Consider the following 22,380-nt stretch of genomic DNA (forward strand, 5'->3'; position numbering starts at 1 on the left):
TCAATATCAAACACTGTTAAAAACACCATCTTTTGAAAATATTACATGTATTTATAATTTTCTAGTGSAATGTAACATACATAATATGATATAATATAGATTTGTTATAATATCGGAGTCGATGGCCAAAGCTGCTCGCACTCCTCCTTTTCATTAGGTTTAATAGCCTGTATAATAATAATATTTTCTTTTTTATATAGATTACACTACTTTCTTTTATGTATATAGATATGCCATATATGTCGAATTGCAGTAAAAGTACCCCACGGCTGAATTGGTCGAATAGACAAAGTTTTCAGAAGTTTGAGTGGAAAGAGTATTTTTAAGAAGGAATCATTGCTAGGTCCAGTAAGTCGAGGTAAAAGGAAATGGTCATGAAATAATTCGCAATTTTTCCTAAAACTTTGGTTTTTTGGAAAAGCGTTAGCTTTAACAACTAGTTTGAGAGAGATTTATTGGAATGTATATACCTCTCCTATATTTCGATCCTGGTGATAATCCAAAGACATAATTAATGTCTGGTTTTTGGCCAAGCAACTCTGCGTGCGTATGGCACAGAAACCAATTTTTGTTCTTTTATTGTGCTTACATTACAAGATTTGGTTTCCACGTCATAATCATGAGCCCAGGATTCGCTACAAGTTAGGATATCTGGAGCAGATCTGGTTCTAGCAGAAAAATCAAGGACGAACCAAAAAGGGTTCAAGCAAAACAACTGTCAAAAATTTACTAAACAAAACAAACGAAAAAGAAAAACGAATTTAGTTAATATAGTATACTTGTACAAGGTACTTTCCAAAGCAAAAAGAACAAATGGTTTCTTAGCCAAATTTCAATCAATTTATTTTATTCAAAATAGTCTTCTGCTTCCATACAGCTTTTTGCACGGTCCAAAAGCATATTGAACGAGTGTTTTAGTTCGTGGGCGGTATGGCCACCAGTATGCCGGTGCAAGCCTTTTGAATGGTCTCTACGTCAGCATAACTCTTTCCTTTAATGGGCAAATGCATTTTTCCGAAAAGAAAGAAGTCGCACAGTGCCATATCAGGTGAATATGGGGAGTGGTTAATGGTTAAAATGTGATTTTTGGTCAAATAATCGGTCACAAGCGGTGATCGTGCAACAAACGCCAACTTTCATCTTCGCGATATTCGAACCGAATACGGTGCACCAAATGCTTCAAACCTCCAAGGTAGAATACCGCATTAACGTGTTGGCCGGGTGGAACAAATTCTTTGTGGACAATACCCTTAGAATCATAAAAACAAATCAGCATTGTCTTCACTTTTGACTTCTCCATGAGCGATTTATTGGGTCTTGGCTCATCCGGTGCCTTCCATTCAGCACTCTGATGTTTCGTTTCGAGATGTTATTGGAAACACCACGTTTCGTCACAAGTCACAATTTTGTAAAGAAAGTTTTTGTTCCTTTTTACCTATTTAATGATGTCCTTCGAATATTGGATTCTGAGCAACTTTTGGTCGTCAGTCAATGTGTGCGGAACAATCAAACGATTTCTGCTGATTTTTGATGAATTCACGCACAGTTCTGATGGAATTTTCTGTGATCACGGATTTTGATTGGCCCACATGTTGATCGCCATTTATGTTCTTACAACCACTTTGAAAAGGCTGAAACCACTCGTACACTCCGCTACGGGATAAACAATCATAGCCATAAACTTGTTTCATCAATTGAATCGTTTCAGTAAAAGTTTTACCAATTTTAAAACAAAATTTAATGTTGGCTCTTTGTTCGAAACTCATTTTCGCACTCATAACACAAACATACTGACACTTAAAATGCAATAATTTCACTTCCAATCAATGAAATGTCATGGAATTCTCACTTGACAATCAATAAAGATAGCAGATTCTAACGTATCTGTCGACATATAGATGGAGTCACTAGCAGGTGCTAGATTTAAAAAATCCTCTTTACTTTAGAACACATTTTGTATAGCTTGTGACATATATATGTTTCAGGGGCGATACCAGTATTATCTAAAATATTATGACCAAAAGATGAAACACCCTATTGCGACTCAACTTATTTTTTGTCTTATTTATAGCCCCTTTTATATTTAGAAGTCACAATGTTTGGAATTGACACCCATTATGTATAACACCAACCACTTCAAAGTGCTAAAGGAAACGTTTACCAAATTTCATCAAGATATCTCGAAAGGAATTCAACTCGTCTCATAATCATAATCATTTTTTTACACATAAATATATGTATAGGTCTTACAAACTACCGTTAAGTAAACAAAACTAGGACACCCTGTGCAACATATTCTGAGAGTATGAAAATGATTATTTATCCTGAACAAAGTATATTAAGTTTGCCATGAAGTTTGTAATATCCAGAAGGAACCTCACAGACCCTATTAAATACATATTTATATGATTGGGAAAAAATCACCGGGAATTGTAATTAAACTATCCGGGTAAATGATATTTCCAAAAAAATTTTTTTTTTGCAAAGTTTGTAGGGCGGTCCTTAATTAATATGTCAGGTTGCAAATTTTGTATTTCTAACCAAATTTCGTGCTGGGATTCGATGCGAATGTTGGGAAAGGCTTACGGTGATTGAGTTTTATCAAAAACACAAGCCAAACAAAAAATAAAAAACACAAAGAAGGTCGAGAGGTCGTTGAAGACATGCCTTGTTCTGGACGACTTTCGACCTCTTCAACTGTTTCGAGGACTGGAAAAATCGGTGGCATAAGTGTATTACATCTGGTGGGGATTACTTGGAAGGCGTCAAAACAAATATTGACGAATAATTAATATTTTGCGTTATATTTACAATTTTCGAGTACCTTTTTCACAAAATGTAATTGGTTACTGTATCGAAGCGAGCCGGTTATTCTAAATATGTCCGTCTGGCTATATGCACACGTCATTTTGCACCAAGAAACTGCCAATGTCATTAATGTGAATGGACAATGACCGGTAAGAACTGCAGCAGGATGGATTAAAGCTAGTAGTTCAGAATATATCCTGCGTTTTATTCAAGGCCAAAGGAGTTCGCAGTCCGGTGCTTGAAAGTAAAATGACAACGGAGATCCTATTGTTTCTCACTCCGATGTGAGCTGGGTAAGGGTGTCCTCTGATTCCAACGATTCCTGTGTGACCAGGTATCTAAACGAGTCCGACAATAAAGTACCTTGATTCTTAACTTACTGAAAGACACTCTTTGACTAACTTTGAGTACATAGTTTGCGAAATTAACGATAGCATTGGAGTAATGTTGTCGGCGGAAATTCTCATCATTTTTGAAAGAAGCTGCAATTCGGATCACTAAGTAGCACCTTAAAGCAACTAATTCTGCATGAAAAACAGTTAGGTAGGTAACTCTGTTCATATCATCATGGTATAATCGCTTGGGGCTCCTTCAAGGGCTTGAAGCAATGGACCCTTATGGCACACCTCAGGTCTGTGTACACTTGCAACACAGGGCATAAGGCTTTGGGGAAGGGTTTTGTAGAACAGTCCAAAAAGCATATGTTTCTGGAGAATAAAGGAACTTATAAATATAATATGGCCATCACAGGGCATGTACCTTTTATATCCCACTTTCAGAAAATTGGAAAAGGGGATTCGCCGGCCACCTGCGGTCTGGCGCTCGTGCTCCTCCCTTTTAACCAATCAAATTTTATGTTAAATTTAGGACTTACTTTTAAAAGATATAAGAACGAAAATCATTTAATGTTCAGGCACAACATTTTATTTAACGTTTAATAAAGTGCTTACCTTCTTGTCTTTCAGCAACTGTTAGTGCCAAAGACTGTAGTGTAGGGCGTTCTACCACCTTGAAAATGTCATCTAGACTAGGAGGATCAAGTTGCTCGCTGCGTCGTTGTAGATTTACAAACTGTTCTATTTGCATATGACGCATACTTTTTACGTGTTGGATCATATTAAGCAACGTGAACGTGTTAAAACCACACAATTGGCATGTTAAAGATTTTTGCATCGACTCGGGCGTGTCTTCCACTACAATGCTGCTGCTACGGTTGGTGTGACTTCCATCATTTTCATGAACAGGCATAACACTATGCGACTCACGAATACTTGGAACAATTTCAACTGCATCTTTAAGTGAATGAGTTTTAGAGTATGGTTGCATTTGTTCGGTTTTGTTTCGCTCAAAATTTTGCTGTTCCATGATATGTAGTAAATGTTGGAAAATTGTTCGCATTGTATCATGACGCATATGCTGTGTGTGCAATGACAGCTTTTGGATGGAATTTGTGTAGAAATCACAACAGTTACATTTAAGTTGTACTGTGTTGGAAGCTAGGTGTAAATGTTTTAGCTTGTATTCGTTTTGTATACCGCCTTCATGTACATGATTTATATAGTTCAATTTTTGTAGATGTTTGTCCGTTTTGCTGTGCAGCTGAAAGTTTGCCTTTAAATTAGTCTTATAGTTGCACAATCGGCAAATGTAATTGTTGTTTAGAATCACCATCACTTCATTGCTATTAGTTACATTAGCTTTCTCAGTGCAACTGCTTTTGACTGTACTTATTGGTGTTGATTGCTGCTTCTTGCAGCTACGTGAGCGATCAATTAACAAATGTTGGTTTAATTCGTCTAAACTATTTGTTCCGTACACCCCGCATACTAAACAACTATAGACGCTTTTTGGACATGGATCGGCATTTATGGGTGGCTCCAACATTTCATCGTTGCTGCAGCTAGCACTAACGTTGGAAGAAAAATGTGCATCGCTAGTGCTGAACGGATCCGCCGAAGGTAATAATGATGAATTATTGTTAGGTGAATAAGACTGCTGCAAATGATGACGTAATTGTTGGAGTTGCTGTTGTTGCTGAATAACTGTTGACTGCTGCTCTATTTGCATGGAACGCGGTGAGGAACATGGTGAAGTTTTTATTTGCATTTTGGCAGCAGAGTCATATTGCTGCTGTTGTTGATTAACAGAGTTGTGCTGCAGCAATTGTATCATGATCGCTTGATTATAAGCTAAATCAGCTAAAGCGATTTCAGGCAAAAAACTATTGGCTGCACCACTGGCCAGTGCTGGTAATTGTGATTGTGGCACCTGTGTTGCTGCTGCCAATTGTTGTTGCTGATGTGCGGCCATTACTTGCTGATGCTGTTGTAAAAAGCTGTAGGCTTGTATGTGCTTGATATTATTTTGCAGTGCGGCCATATTATGCGTATGCTTTTCGCTGGTCATATGTATACGAAGATTACGTGCCACAGATGTTTCATAACTGCAAATGTCGCAACGAAAGGACGGCTTATTTTTATTGAGCATGCTGCAATTAGTTCCAATGCCATCAACACTGGAGCGACCACCAGCGTTCAAAGAAGGACCTCCACTACTGATCATGGAAGAACTGGCGACAAGCGTAGAATGTGGTTGTTGCTGCTGAGACTGCGGCAGTGCCTGCTGTTGCTGTTGTTGTTGAGTAGCAGCTGCAGCATTGTTGGACATCAACATTTTGGATGCAACATCCGCTTTTCCACTATTAGCAGCAGCGACGGCGGCTGCTAACATACTTTGTGAACTATTCAACTCCTGCATATTATTCAAATGCTTATCTGACTGCATATGAATAGAAAGATTGCCTTTTGTCGTTGTCGAGTAATTACAAATTTCACACCGATACGGTTTGTATCCACAAGAATATGACTCGCCGCGTGCTAGACGAGGATGCTGTTGACCTGTGGAAAAGAAAAAAGTCAGAAATGAAAAGCAAGTTTTTATTTCGTTTCAAAAAGAAGTATGTTCTTTTGTTATGTTACTCATATATTCGGAAGCAGCCATTTTATATATTTATACTTGTATATGCATGCAAATAAATTTGCCACTTAAACTATTTTGATATTTTAAAAATCTAGGCGTTTATTCTCTCTGACTTTTTCTCATTTTGCTGATGAGATTACAAAAAGTGATAATCGAATCAACCTAAAAGCTTCGCAGTTCAAAGGATAAGAAAAGATAAAGTTTATATGCAACCGAATATTGTATGTATATCCCCCACTTTTGGTATCAGATGCGAGGCTATATTTTCCGGTGTTGTTAAAATTTTATCTTAAAACAAATTTCAAATTAAATAAATATTCGTTGAAAGCGTGAATTAATTATTGGAATCGTATCCGATATCATATTAATAAAATACTTATATGTATAAAACACAGTGCTATAAAAATTAATAAAGTCCCAGTATCCAGGGTATGAGGTTATTTTTCTTGGACGTCTTGTCGTGCAGAACGAGAATCAAATTTTGTGATTGTGAAACACCTCCGATTAGACAGATCCGAGTTCCTTCTTTCTTAAGCCGTTCCTAAATAATTAATTATCGGCTGATAATTAACTAAGGTAAGCGGTGGTTTGAAATTGGAGCCTCACTCTACTCGACAAGGCCTACAAGAATATAGCTTCGCTTACTAGGTATTTTGCAATATCAGTTTCAATCTAACAAATGCAAGTTCTATAGTTATCATATTAATGCTGTGTTAAGAAATATACCGCTGAGATCGTAATTTTTCCCTTTTATTTTCAGTGGGATATATTATGCAATAAGAGTAAACGTCATAAATATGGATGTTAGGACCAAGCAGGCGAAATGCTTCTTGATTGTAATTACATATTTATTTATTTCATTTGTGAAATGGTACAAACTATTCTAAATGATAGACAATGGTGTATTGCAGCCCAAACATATTATTTAATACACAAGCTTGTACATTGTACACATGTTGCTATAGGGTATAATAGTTTTGTTCACCTTACGGTTCTATCCATCACTTAAAACTTTTTTTCCCTGGCAATCCTGGAACCCAGTGGAGAGATTAAAGTGTGATAGAAATAAATACAATAATTTTTAAGTTTAGTTTATTTGTTATGCAATCTATGCAATATATGAGGAAGAGCTTGCCCGCAAAACAGATTGGATCTTGAAAAAAAAAAGCCAGTGGAAAAAGGAAAGCTGAACTTCTCAGCTTGTGGTTCCAGCAACATCAAAAATCATAAAAATAGTCGCAAGAAATCAAAAAGAAAAGAAAATTTCACGACCTCCGCCAATAATAATTCGAGTGACTGTAATTACCAAAAAACAGGATTTATTCTAAATAATAATACATATAAAAACAATACATCAGACTCTGATGATTATATAAAGTTAACCAAAATCGATGTAGAGAAAGCAAATTTTTGTACATTACTTCGTATCGGCATATACATATCTCTTCAGCAAATACTTTCATAACTTTTGGAAAAACTGCTTGCTATGCATTTTAACAACATAATTGAAGAGAGTTTTCAAAAATCACTCCGCTATTGACCAAGTTCATATAATATCTTGAGTCATTGAAAAATGCCTTTAAAGAAAAAAGTTTGCTGGGCCGTCGACGTTGCTAAAGTCTGTGGAAAAGTTTGCCATGGCTCTTAAACAAAATTTAGATGCTTTTACCAAAATAATATTACAATATTTTAAAACCTTACCTTTCCGACCGTTTTTTTTTTATTAAACATGTCAATATGTACTATGATTTAAAGGAAATTAAAGCGAGTGTATCTCATGATAGTGTATTAGGACCCATCCATAACCTACTTTTTACATGCGATCTTTACGATACTGCGCTTTTGTCTGTCGGCAAAACACAAACTGCGTCAATTGCAAGATTGCAAGAACATTTAAACAAAGTATTTGAATGGACAGCTAATGGCGAAAAAAGTTAACAAAATGGTGTGCAAATACCATATCGCAATAATGCGCAATACCTAGGCATGATTCGGGACACAAAACTTCGATGGAGTGCGCATGACAAAACGAAAAAAAATAAAAGAATTAGAAATAAAATTCGGAAACATGTATTGGTTATTGGGTAGAAACTTTGCCCTATCCACATACTCGTATAACAAAATTCTTGTTTGAAAACGAGTGTTCAGACCTGTTGAGGCATCAATCAACAAATATACAAATTTTCATATGGAAAGATATGAGTAAATGAAAAAAGCTTAAGCGCAAAAAACTTATCACCTTATACAATAGCCTGACTCTGCAATTTTTACACAGAGAATTTGTATTCTACAATACGCAAAAGTAGTTTATTTTGTTGTAACTATTTAAATGACAGTCTGTCTATCTGTCTGTCCGGGCAAGTTGTAACTTGAGTAGTAAAAATATCTCGATGAAACTTTGTAGACATGTTCCCTGGCATCATAAGAAGTTTGATATTGTAGATAAACGTAATCAAACAACTGCCCCGCCCAAAAAACGACATTAATAGAAAAACTATAAAGGGCCATAACTAAGACATAAATTAAGAAGAAACTTAAATTGGACACAAAAAATCACATTAGGGAGGAAAAAAATGCGTGACCCTAATAACTTTGATGTATATACTTTCCAAATCAATTAAGTATATTATCAAAATTTACGCAAAATAAAATGTTATCAACCCTACTTACTATAGTGTAAAAAAAAGTGAAATTGGATGACAACCTTTTGGTAAAAATTACTAAGATTTATCGTACATCGCCTACATTTAGGTGAAAAACCATGTCGTGGAATATACTCGACCGATACCAACCATATTCAGTATATAACATCACACTTACTTCTATATCGTTCAATTTTAAATTCCATATGATTACTTTACTTTCCAGAACACAAATCTAGCACTAATTTATATATCGAGAAAAAACTGTCGAAAAATTTGTAAAAATCGGGCCGTAATTGTTCAATATCAAACCTATTGAATATGTGAACCCCAGAGTTCATGAAGGATGGAGTGATGTGTAGAAGTTCACGTATGTGCCAAAAGTTCTTTGATTGCCATTCACTTGGGAGTGGCCAGAAACGATTATATAATACATATGTATATGGTTCAAGCATCTCAGGACTTTCGGTCTTAGATCAAGTATCCTCTGGGTAGCCAAAGAACATCCGTTTGAAGGCGAGCTCAAGTAAAAGGCCGAAATATCCCCTAGACAGGGTTGTACGCTGGGTTTGGGACCCACTGCGTAAAACACGCACCCAATGAAAAATAAAAAGCAGATGACATAACTCACTTTTGATGACGACCATGACGACGCGACGATTTAAGGGCATGCACCTCGAATGTCCGTTCCCTTAATTGGGAAGATGCCGCTGCCCAGGTGGTTGATGTCCTTGTTAAACTGAATGCTGACATCACCGATGCTATGGACGGGATAAGGACTGAGGCGAGTGGGTCCTTGTGGCATTTACTACAGTGGCCATATAAAGGAGCGAGTTAATTTTTACCAGAAGTAAAACTGATTCAAAAGAATATATTTTGAGATGCACCGAAATGTATACTCTTTATTTATAATCTTAAGACTAACTTATTACATGGTTCTTACTTCCATTTATACTAACTAGTATGTTTACTTATTATTAGTTGATAGTTTGTTTAGATGCAGATTATATTGTTTGTTTAGGTTGGTTTACATATATATTGGTTGCTTAGATACAGATACATTTGCTTTGTTTTAAGATAATGTTGTTGTGGTATTCAAACTCATTGTTGTTCTGATACTTGTTTGTTTAGGATTTTTTGTAGTAGCGATAGTGCATTTCACTTGTTCCAACTAAAGGTTGTTTTAGTGCATTCTTTTTACTGAAACAAAAGGTTGTTTTGATGTTGTTACTATTATAAGGAATACCTTCCTTAACTAGCGCAAATTCGGTATGGGATTCGTGGAGGAGAGAGATTCCGTCATCGAGTACTGTCATTCACCCGGTGAATGAACGGCTAGCCACAATCCGTATGTGTGAGCTGCTACGATGTCAAAATCATTTTTGGCGACTTTAACGCTAGGGTGGGCAAAGAAGGTATATTTGGCACAACAGTCGGTAAATTAAGCCTTAATGAGGAAACATCCTCAAATGGTTTGAGGCTGATCGACTTCGCCGGGGCCCGAAATATGGTTATCTGCAGTACTAAATTCCAGTATAGAACAATTCATCAACCTACCTGGCTATCCCCGGGTCGAAAACACACCAACCAGATTCTTCTTGTTATGTTAGACGAAACACCGTCTACACTGTTTTAGACGTGCGTACATTCCGAGGTCCTAACATAGGCTCGAACCACTATCTTGTTGCAGGCGCGATACGCACCCTCCGCGTCAACAAAAACAAGGAAGGTTCGACGTCGAAAAGCTGTAATCACAACTGACAGCCGAACGATTTTCTACTCGACTTGCGTTCCTGCTTTCTGAGAGCAATCATCAGCAACTCATTACAAGGGAACTGTGGGACGTCATTTCAAGCTCTTTACGCACAGCTGCAACCGAAACCATTGGTTTTCGGAAAATGCAAATGAACAGTCGGTAAGACGAAGAGTGCCGTATCACAGCGGGGAGTAAACAGACTGCCTACCTCGCACAGTCAGGATCAATCACAGCACGTGCGGGATGGGATAGATTCCGAGAGCTGAAGAGGGAAGCGAAACGCATTTGCAGACAAAAACAGAGTGAGGTGAGTATGCAGAGCTTGACAAGCTGGCCGACCGGGGTAATGCTCGAAGATTCTTCGAAAAAATACGGCGACAAAGAGAAGGTTTCAAGACCGGAGCATACTCTTGTAGAACCTCGAGTAGTGATCTAGTAACCGATGTCCATAGCTTACTAAAGCTATGTAGATAATACTTCTCCGCCCTGCTGAAGGGCAGTGAAAGTATAAACCGATTCCCCAATCGATGAAGCAGATGTTCCATTGCTCGTCCAGGAAGAAGTTTGAATAGCAATTACCTACCTGAAGAACAACAAGGTGGCGGGGCCGATAGATTGCCGGCCGAGCTATTCAAGCACAACGACGGATAACTGATAAGGAGCATGCATTATCTTCTTTGTAGAATATGGTAATTTAAGTGTGCTCTGCCCAATCCACAAAAAAGGAGACCCCACAATCTGCGCCAATTACCGTGGGATAAGCCTTCTAAATATCGAATATCGAATCGGTCTTATCGAGCTCAGTGTGTGTCTGAAGCCCACCGTCAACAAATTGACTGGGCCTTGTCAGTGTGGTTTTAGAAGGACAAGACGAAATATCTCCTGTCATCAAACAGAAAGTCGTCGAAATCGAGAATAAGTACCCTCGTCACTGTTGACAGTCATAACTTTGAAGTTATAGAAATTTCGTAGGAACCAGCATCAACACCAACAACAACGTCAGCCTCGAAATCCAACGCAGGATATCTCTTGCTAACAGGTGCGACTTCGGACTAAGTAGGCTAAGTCGTCGAAATCGCGAGTAAGCAACCTCGTCACTGTTCACAGTCATAACTTTGAAGTTTCAGAAGTTTCAGATAATTTCGTCTATCTAGGAACCACCAACAACAACGTCAGCCTCGACAATCCTGCGTTGGATCTCTTGCCAACAGGTGCTACTTCGGACTAAGTAGCCAATTGAGAAGTAAAATCCTCTCTCGATGAACAAAAATAAAACTCTATAAACTCTCATCATTCCCGTCCTGCTATATGGTGCAGAGGAATGGACATCTGATGAGTAAACTTTGCGAGTTTTCAAGAAAAAAGTTTTTGCGGTTTACGGTCCTTTGCGCGTTCGTATTCGACGTAGTACCGCCGCGTTAAGCAGAGGAAGAAAAAGACCTTCACTCCGTTCGAGGGACCAGGTGGAGAAGGACCTGGTTTCGCGTGTAATATCCAATTGTCTGTAATCGCATAAGTGGTTTCCACGCCAGTAAAAGAAGAAAGAAAAGTTGCTTAAGGGTATCATATTGCTTGAAAAATGCATCATTTTTGCGTGAAAGAATTCCTCATAGGTCTTCTATCGCAATACAATTTTCCGAGAGCTAAATAACGCCTTTATCGGTTTGGCTATATGAATCATTGCATTGCAAATCATCGGCATGCAAATTACTATCAGTTCGTTTTCCAACAAATCACACTTTTTAACCATTAAATTTGCCTCGTACAAAGCATATTTTGGACTTGCCTTCGATGAAGATTCGGTCCATATCATGTGTGATCCACCACAATGAACGCACCAGGAACGGCATGCTGTAGCCTCCCGTGTTCGTTTCAAAGCCCCTCAATATTTATCGTGGACTATCTGGTCCGTCCAAGTTTAATTTTAGCACAGGAATTCTTCGCCCCAAAATTGATATTTTTCATAAATTTACAATTTGCATATTTATGGCGTTGCTTTAGCCATAGCTTCGTAACTCTATTTTTATATTTAAAGCATGCATCTCTTCTTATTTTTTATTTCGCATTTGATAATTAAGTTTCATTGGACATTTTGGTATAAATAAAAAAAAATACTACTTATTTCTGTTGTCTTAAACCTTTATTCATAACTGTACTTACCTTAAAATTTGTATCTCCATTTTTACTACTGATATGTTTTTGTGGTACCCGTAAGAATATACATAAATAGTTCATTTTTCACATACATATGTATATGCCTCTATTTTATACATAAATTACGACTTACTTCATTATAAATAAAGCTACTGTGAATACGGTACGGGTATGACTTTTCTTCCTGCTAAACCATAAAGTAATTACATACATACAAGAACATACTTATGTATACAAAATATTTTTGCTTTTAGCAGAACACAAGTTAAAGAGAAAATCAATTTTGCATATATTTACATATGTATTTGATTTAGATAGAATTATTAGTAGCGGTAATATTATAGGCAGAAGTTTTATAGCTATTTCGATAGATTTATATTTCATATTTATTCCTAGGATTAGGCCATTTTTTCTGAACCTAATAATGACTCGCAAACCTAAATGAAATCTTTCACAGAGTTCATAAAGAGCTCGAGCCATGGAAAATGCAAGACTGCAAAAATCAATATCAATGCCAAACACCGTCGTCCCAAAAGATGAGGTACAGATGTTTCGGTACGCCTGATATGTAAGTAGCAATAAAGCGACATGAAGAGTACTCGACTTACCCATACATCAAACGGAGATTTCATGTATTTTACCGAGGTAAGCCTGCGAGACCGATTTGCAACACAGCCTATTACTACCTTCATCCCATTCTTCTGCCTGAGCCAGATGAGCTCCGACGTTGCTCTATGCAGAAGTGCCAAAATATTACAAATGAAAAACGTCACCGATATAAAATAAATATTGCCTGAGCACCTACAACAATTGTAGGACATGTATAAAAACTCTTGTCAGAAGCCTTTGCTCGCCGATACCTTGGGATAACAGTGGCGAACGATGACATAATTTAATCGAAGCAATTGCTGAGCAATTGTATGCCTGCTCCACAAAGAACAGAAAATCTGTCTACTGTCTTCATATTACCAGAACGAAAACCAAACTTTCCAGCTAAACTTGCTGCTGATACAGTTCGCTTTCTTATGCGTCTTCTGAAACATTCGCATCCTTATTTAGTGGTAGAAAAACCGCTCACGCACTACCCAAGCTCCCCCTGAATATTGCAATTGAAGAAATACCCATTTGCATCATCAGCAAAAGGAGTAGACAGGGTGCTCTATTGTAATGATGCACATTGATCATGTGGGACGATTGCACAATGTCGCAAACGCGAGCGATTGAAGCACTGGATCGCAGCTTGCAAGACATTTCCGGCTGACGTTGCCGATTATCGAGCTAGATACCGCGGCAGACGAGATACACACATGCCTCAAGGCTTCTCGAGTTTGGCGAATGTCGCATGCCGACAGATGTTAACGATCAAATAACCTTTGACAGCCTATTTAGCAATGTTGTTAGCTTGGGAGATAACCTTATAATTTGGAATTTCTGAGTTTACAAGAAAACTTTGCTAATAATAGTGATTGTTCGAAATAGCTATCATTGCACCGAAGAATATTACAGCAAATTCCAGGTGACAACTGATGACGCAACTGTATACTAACTGATGCGTAACCTGGACGTGCCCAGACTGTAAGAGCTCAGTTAAGTAAAAGCCAAGAACAAACTCTAAAAGTAGCCAGCATTTGCTTGGTTCTTCCACGAAAAATTGTGCGTGGGTTGCTCGCCTCTATCGAGAGCAAAAGCAAAAGCTTAAAGCAGGAAACAAAAGTACCGCATTGATGTTTACCGGGATGTGCTGCAGTATAATGATTTCTAGCTCTCTACGACCTACTCCCGTTCTATGAGTCATAAAATTTAAAATTGATCTTAACCTCTCCTGTCCTAATCCTACTTAATAATCTTTAAAAACATTTTGTTTTTTTGCATCTTATGTTCCCTTATACCCTAAGAATTAATATAGAAACCCACTTTACCATTGGAAGGTTTCTTATAGGGCCAAAAATAATAATACCGCCCGACGTTCGAAGCGCTCCGATTGCACACCTCAAACTTTAAACGCGCTTTTCTCAAACACACACTTTTTTAAATTGGCGGACATAATTCCGGTCGAACTACTCAACCGATTTGTTTACTTTTTTTTTTAAATGTTCACAAAACGCCGAGTGACGATAGCTACCCTACTAGATTCATAATTTTTTATTAAAAAATTAAAAAAAAAAAACGTTAAGTTCTATTATATTTACGAACATTTTTTCATAATTCTAGTAGGGACGATAACCCTGCACGTATATTTTAAGAATAAATTGGCTTTTCGTGTTTCAGATGTTCCAAACATGATAAATCGTGTCAACCAGTGAAAAAAGGCATCTCATTCACCCAGCTATTTCTCCGACAGATGTCATCAAAAAATTCTGAAAAAATTTGTTTATACACTCCACGATATACCTCATATGTAAAAAAAGTTCTGTTGTAGAACAAAAATTTCTATGAAAAAAATGTCAAAAAAACAGCCCAGATTACCCTACTGACCCCTTAATATATTTTGATTCCGAAAACGTGAATATACATTATTTTTTGCAGTTATTACACAATTTATTTTACCTAAAAAACCGCGGGTTACACCGCTTTAAAAATAATAAAAACAAGAAAAAACGTGCAACCGAAGCTAAATACCCTTCACAGGTGCATTTATGTTAGTAACTATATGTTCAGTTTGTATGGAAGCTATATGCTATAGTGAGCCGATCTGAACAATTTCTTCGGAGATTACATTGTTGCCTTAGAAAATTATCTATACCAAATTTCGTGAATATATCTTGTTAAACGTGAAAGTTTTCCATACAAGAACTTGATTCCGATCGTTCAGTTTGTATGGAAGCTATATGCTATAGTGAGCCGATCTGAACAATTTCTTCGGAGATTACATTGTGGCCTTAGAAAATTATCTATACCAAATTTCGTGAATATGTCTTGTCAAATGTGAAAGTTTTTCATACAAGAACTTGATTCCGATCGTTCAGTTTATATGGCAGCTATATGTTATAGTGGTCCGATATCGGCAGTTCCGACAAATGAGTAGCTTCTTGAAGAGAAAATGGCGTTTGCAAAATTTCAAAACGATATCTTAAAAACTGAGGAACTAGTTCGTATATATACAGACAGACGGACAGACAGACAGACGGACATGGCTAAATCGAATCAGCTCAACATACTGACCATTTATATATATACTTTATAGGGTCTCCGACGCTTTCTTCTGGGTGTTACAAACTTCGTGACAAAATTAATATACCCTGTTCAGGGTATAAAAATTAATATTGTTTGGACATACCGTTTGTCAAGAAACACTTTATATATTAAAATGAGGAAATAACAGACTTTTATAAATTTTATAAATTTTTTATGCAAACTAATTAAACAATATTTACTGAGCTAATATCAATAAAAAAGTAAACAAATCAGTTAACGCGCAACGAAAAAGTAACAAACACAAAATTTACACACCGTCTAGAAACTCCTTACCTATTCTTTTTTCGACTGTGTGCTCACGTTTTAAACAGAAACGATAATTAACCGTTATATAGTCTTTCCGCGATGCGTACTAAAATGTTTCCTTTGAATTTCTCTTAATTTGGTTGTGAAATTTTTCGAAATGCTTTCTGTATCACCAAAAACAATTTATAATGTCACGCACGCGCGATTTGGCTCTCACGTCACTGTCGACAGTTATAATTTTGAAGTTGTAGATAATTTCGTCTACCTTGGAGTCAGTCTAAACACTACCAACAATGCCAGTCTGGAAAATCAACGCAGGACAACTCTTGCCAACAGGTACTACTTCAGACTGAGTAGGCAATTGAGAAGTAAACTTTATAAGTCACTCATTATTTACGTCCTGCTGTATGGTGCAGAGGCTTAGACGATGATAATGATGCGAAAGATTTATGGTCCTTAGCGCTTTGGCCACGGCCGATATCGCAATCGATAGATTGACATAGTTCAGCGAATTAAAAGACAGCGGCTACGATGGCTAGGTCATGTTGTCCGGATGGACGAAAACACTCCAGCTTCCACTCCGTTGGAAGGACCAAGTGGAGAAAAACCTGGCTGCGCTTGGAATATTAAATTGGGGCCACATAGCGAAGAAGAAATGACTGGAAATTGTTAACTCCGCTATAATCGCGTAAGTGGTGTCTACGCCCGTAAAGAAGAAGAACGTCATAAGCCAATCAATCATCCGGCAGAGTAGTGGGATGAGGTCCAAGCAGAGTATGGCGTTAACTGAGCTTGAGAAGTAAAACATCATTCCGACAATGAAATTTAGGAAACTCATAGAGTATACTATGATTGCACCGCAGTACCTCCAAATTCCGGTTACAAATTTTAAATTAAGGACAACGAAATTTGCCTTTTTAACAACCAAAAGCCAATATTTCAATTTTATTATAAAAAATATCCAAAGCATAAAGAGGTTAAGGTGCGGACTTGGCTTCTTTATAACTGTGGAGAGGTCATTGATACCCGACCGCAGAGCTCCGACCTAATCCCTTGGATAATTTGTGGCCCCACCTAAAGAAAAAAGTGGCAAAAAGGAACCGAAAACTCGATCAGCACTGAAGTCTACCATACTCGAAGAGTGGCACAAGATCGCATTGAAATATGAGCTGCCAAAGTTGGTTCATTCTATGAAAAAACGCCTTAAACATGCAGTATGCATTTTCCCCGAAGTCCCGAAAGTGTTAAAGTCGACTGGAAGGTTGGCATCCACTTTATCGACGCAGCTAACTGTTGCAAAAAGTAGTCGAAGGATATAATGAACGTTATGACAAAACTTAATCCTTATAATAAAGCTAAATTCTTGACGGTAATATTGTATATATTGTAGTATATATAAAATGTATTTAATTCGTCATCAATCACATGCCTAAAAAAGTCTGTAAATTGTTTGTTCAATCTCGTACAATAAAATAATTAATTAGTTTTATAAATTTAATGTTTGTAATACTTACTTGCAAACATTTAAGGAGTATTAAAATTGGCCTCTGGCAGCATAAGTGAGAAGCGTTTTGTTGATTTTTTCCATCATTATTTTCAAATGTAATTTTTCCTTAAAAGATTTTATGAAGGATGTCATTGGTAATTTGGTGTCAATGACAAAAGGACTCGAGAATATAAATTTCATTCGTATACAGATTTGTAAACAATTCTCTGGCATTCGACTTCACGTGTATTAGTGAATTAACCCCATGTGCCTTAATGAGTGTACATTTTACAGTTAATTTTTGCTCCATTACACGAGCTCGTTATGATAATTATCGGTACGTCGGTAATGTGTCATAATTTGCAATGACACACGTAGGACGCAAGCATTATTTATATGCAAATTAAGCATATTTATATGATAATCACTTATCGTTTCAAATGAGAGTTTTAATCAACGCATGCCATCATCGTCGACCCTTTAACTTGTTCTGTAATCATTCATTCCTTGATTGAGTAAATCTTGTATATGCATTATACTAATTTTTAAGCCTAACATCACTCTCAGTCAATGCGGAGTATCACATCAGGGTGAGTTGTTTGCATTTGACACATACATATGCACAAAGAGAAAGAAACCCATAAACTCTACAGACTGGGAATATTGCGTTAAACATAGTTTCATGTTATTCTAAATTAAACAGTTTTTTTAAGAGCCATCCACTCTTATTCACTTCATTTTTGCATAAAAACGTATAGTTACTTTAGTGAAAAATGTAAACCCACACACATAACAAACAACAGAACTAACATTTATTATGGACAATGATATAATTTTAAAACAAGTTATTTTACGTTATATTCTGTATTTAAAAATGGTATACATAACAAAGCAAAATAAAAATATTTGTTAAACATCTCGGTCAAACAAACGTTGAAGATACATTTTATTCATTTCCGATTCAATAGTGTGGGTATAAATAACCATGTTACGTGTTGGGCAGTTTTTATGGAGTCTCTCACGTAGCCAGGAAAGAAACCATATCGCAATCGAATTGGGAACTGCTGGCATTTTTTGGGGTAAAGGATAAGAGAAAAGCGTCCAAAAAGTTCCCTTTGTCGGACTTTGAACGAGAGGACTTCAACGTAAAACTTGGCGTTGACGGTATATCTAGGAAACAAATTCATGTGAACGATGTCTTTGATGTCAGAAAAGGTAATGAGCATCGCTTTCACTTTGGATTTGCTGATTCATCAGCGATCTCTTCCCAGCCCTCCAAAAAGATCTCGTGCCACCGAAACAAACCACTTCTTGCTAAAGCAACACCTGGGTAAGCCTGCTTGACCACATCCAACGTTGCTGTTTACCGAGTTTCAAACAGAATTTAATCACGTACCTCTGCTCTGCTGCATTTTCAGCTTTAACCACTCACAGAAACACGTCGCGCGTAAATGTTTGTCGTGACTCTCCAGGTGCTCGAAGACAACTGACCAGACGTTCGTTACCTGGGAACGCCCTCTACAGAATCCAATCGTTGCGCGCACCCTCCGAAATACAGTTGTGGCGGAAGAAAATCAGTCCTATTTACTTTCTGGACAAACCCTGTATGTATGCTTGAAGAGTTATGAAGAGCTAAAATTCTCAAGTGATGAAGGGTTTATTATTAATGCATTTAAATATTTTTCACAAAACTCAGTTAGTATATGTCCGTTGATTTAAAAAAAACATGATGTACTGGAGAAATCCCATCTCTGAATTGCTTATAAAAGTAGTAAAAATCTGAAGGATTCTTTTGAAGGACCTCCAAAGTGGCTGTATCGGTTAACACTGGACGTATCTTCTCCCGAACATTAAACCCTTTTTTCTTAAAACTAAAAAGTTTATCTTAATTTCTCGATTTCTACTTAACTAATTAACTTGAGCTTTGGCATACGTCTTCTCTATAAGACTTATCTCACATCATAAGTATTACTATTTTTAAAATAATCAGAAAAGCAAAACAATACTAAAGAAGAAAGAAGGATGGGATGTAACCGAGCAAAAACTTTCAGGTTTTGACAAAACTTTATGTAATAATATAGCTTTATGACTTAACATTTGTTGTTCGACGAATCCGTGAATTTATTATAATCATATTTTTATAAAACAATGTCATCTTAACACCTGCAGTTGTTCAAATTCAATTCGATCAATTCATTGCTCTTTTATCAACATCGCAAATCTCTTTATAGTTACCGTGTTTATTATTTTGAATGTACTTCGACTAATTACGCAAGAAATTAAATCGAGCATTTCAGATATTGTAAGCTGTGATTCTGTATATGCTACGATTATTGTTTTTTCTTCTAACGAAAATCTGATCATAACTACGCTCACTCTTCATATAACGGTTATGTTGATAATTACTAAAAATGCGATAACTTAAAGAATAAAGTAAATTAGCCAAAAATATTAAATTTCAAAACCAGAATTTCATGGAAGAGGTTTTTGGGAGCCGATGTAAAAATTAAACAATGGGGGTGAATAAATATGTGTGAAGCCTGAGTTCTAGTTTCGAAATTCGAAATAATATTTTTGTAATAACGGCATGCCTTTGTGCCAAAATTTGGTCAATACTTCTCCAGATCGATCATGTTGTGATAGATGGATGACATGTCTCCAGTGTCTGGCCCAGTATATAACGTGCGTACGCTCTATTAAGTCCTCCTCGATTCGGATCACTACTTACTTTCGACAGTTGGGACGATGAGGACTGTTGTGTCGCAATGAAAAAAAAAACAGGCAACACTAGCGGGGAGGAATAGGTACCGAAAGTTGAAGAGGAAAGCGAACTGGAAAGTTCTAAGAAAAGATGCGGCAACTAACGGAAGGTTTCAAGACCCATACTCTTGTGGGACACAAAGTGGTGATCTGGTTGCTGATGATCAGAGCATACTGAAGTTATGGAGGGGATCCTTCTGCCTGCTGAGCGGCAGTGAAAGTACAACGCGAGGAGGTGGCGAACCCGATTTCCCAATCGATGACGATGGAATAGATATTCCGTTGACCGACTATGAAGAGGTTCTAACAGCAATTACCCGCCGGAAGAAGAAAAATTGGGAAGAGCCGGTGGATTACCGACCGAGCTATTCAAATACGACGGCGAAGAACTGAGACGGTGCACGCATCAACTTTTGTGCTCTGACAAGTCCACAAAAAAAGGTGAACCCACTATCTAAATCGAACCCAAGATGCCTTTGCAAAAGATTCCCACAATCTAAATCAAGCCCAGAGGATGAACTGGTATCAATATTTGAACAACTGAATGAAAAGGAAACTTTACCAAATAGAAAAACGACTTATAAGACTTAAGAGCAAGTATAGACGAAGAATTATTAGAAGGCATTCCTTTATTAGAATGACAATAGATGTCTATAGGGCCAAGCACTGATCGATTAAATCGTTTTATATCGATCTTGGACATTTGTGTTAACATTAACCCTTCAAAATATTTGTAGAGATCTGTTTGCATCCCAAACTTATTCTCAACTGAAAATGTCACTTTTTGAGGCGAATTCTCGTCATTTGCGGGAAATTTTGCTTTTCTTTTTAATTCCAAGAAAAGTTCGGCTGGGGACCCGTCCATGCTTTACTGAGGCTGACACATACATAGATAATACTATTACTCTACTACTACCATCAATATGATTTCTATTAGGTATTAAAACATTATAGAATTTTTGTAAAGCAACTTGTATTAGTTTACAAAAAAATGGATCATAAAGCATTTTGTGTGTTAATTAAGCATTGCTTTTTGAGGGAATAAAGGAAAATACTTTTGGGCCGTTTTTATACAATGAAGCCTTAAATTTACAAAAAAAAAAACAACGGAAGCAAAGTTGTAGACCTAATAATAAACTTAAGCTTTGTCTAACCGTACAATTATGACCTAAGATAAAGGTATGGAATGTGATTTTTCAAGTGATTCCATTTCACATTTGAATTTGATCTCAATAAAAATATGTTTTGTTATATAAATAGAGGACCCGTTCGCGCTTTACTGTGGGACTATTATGTAATATCATCTATACCAATTTCTATTAGATTATAACTATTAGTTAATGAGATATAGCATTTTTGTGAAGCAACTTGTGTTAGTTTAGAACAAAAATGGACCATAAAAGCATTTCGTGTGTTAATAAAGCATTGTTTTTTGCTGTTGAATTTGTGTTATCCATTTTTGGTTGTTATTCTTATTTTGTTTTCTTTTTTTCTGGAAAACAATGGATAATAAAAAAAAACTAAAAAAAATTTAAATTTTTTTGAAATTCATGCTTTTGTTATAGTGTCAGGGGAGGTCGAGCTATAACTTTACTGAATTACAAGGTTTCTACTTAACGTATAAGCTTAAACATTTTCCCCATCTTTCCCCCTTTAAAAAAAGCGCGATGAATTAGGTTGGTCACTTGCATAAAATTAATACTGCTATATTTATTTATTTTTTTTTTTTAAATTAAATACTGAAATTCTTATCATTATTCTAGACAGGTGGTATATAGATGGTATAAGGGGGCTCTATCGTAGCCGGTGTGAAAATTTGACAATAGGCGTGGCACCGCCTACTTTTTGGCAAAATCCCATATCTCGGGATCCGACAGACCGGTTTCGACTAGATTTAGTATGTGGTATTCTTTTAATATTTCTATGCCACTATATAAATTAAGATTGATTGATAATTGATAAAACGGAATAAAACTTTGCGGTAATAATTCCCATAAAGTATGCCAAAATTGACAAAAAATTGTTAAAATCCAACCAAAAATGTTCAAGCCCATAGGTACCGAATATGTGGACCCATGTACCTATAGTTGACTTGATCGAAAATATCAGTAATTATGTGAGATACGCAAGACAGAATCAGACAGAATCCTTTCTTGACAATGGTGACTTTATGATTATTATCTGCCAGTATTTGGGCCAACTCAATGAAAATTGCAGAACATTACATTTATTAGGAAAAATATACAGTCTATTAAAACTAATGATAAGGAGGAGTGCGAGCAGCTTTGGCCATCGACTCCGATATTATAACAAATCTATATTATATCATATTATGTATGTTACATTCCACTAGA

The 22,380-nt window shown here is 36.6% G+C and overlaps 1 protein-coding gene across 4 annotated transcripts in view; it reads right to left on the reverse strand.

Annotated features, from left to right (window-relative positions):
* Positions 1-22,380, reverse strand: part of LOC108970907 (zinc finger protein 2) — a 196,398-nt gene that overhangs the window by 74,944 nt on the left and 99,074 nt on the right. For all 4 annotated transcript variants that reach the window (XR_001993510.1, XM_018936618.1, XM_018936617.1 and 1 more), the window contains one exon: positions 3,759-5,705. Coding sequence is in view for 3 of the 4 variants with exons in the window: in XM_018936618.1 (XP_018792163.1) it covers positions 3,759-5,705 (1,947 nt within the window). In the remaining variant the exon portion in view is untranslated. The remainder of the gene's footprint in view (positions 1-3,758; positions 5,706-22,380) is intronic.

This window comes from Bactrocera latifrons, unplaced genomic scaffold, assembly GCF_001853355.1.
Source record: "Bactrocera latifrons isolate USDA-ARS-PBARC rearing strain unplaced genomic scaffold, ASM185335v1 scaffold_315, whole genome shotgun sequence".
NCBI lineage: Eukaryota > Metazoa > Arthropoda > Insecta > Diptera > Tephritidae > Bactrocera > Bactrocera latifrons.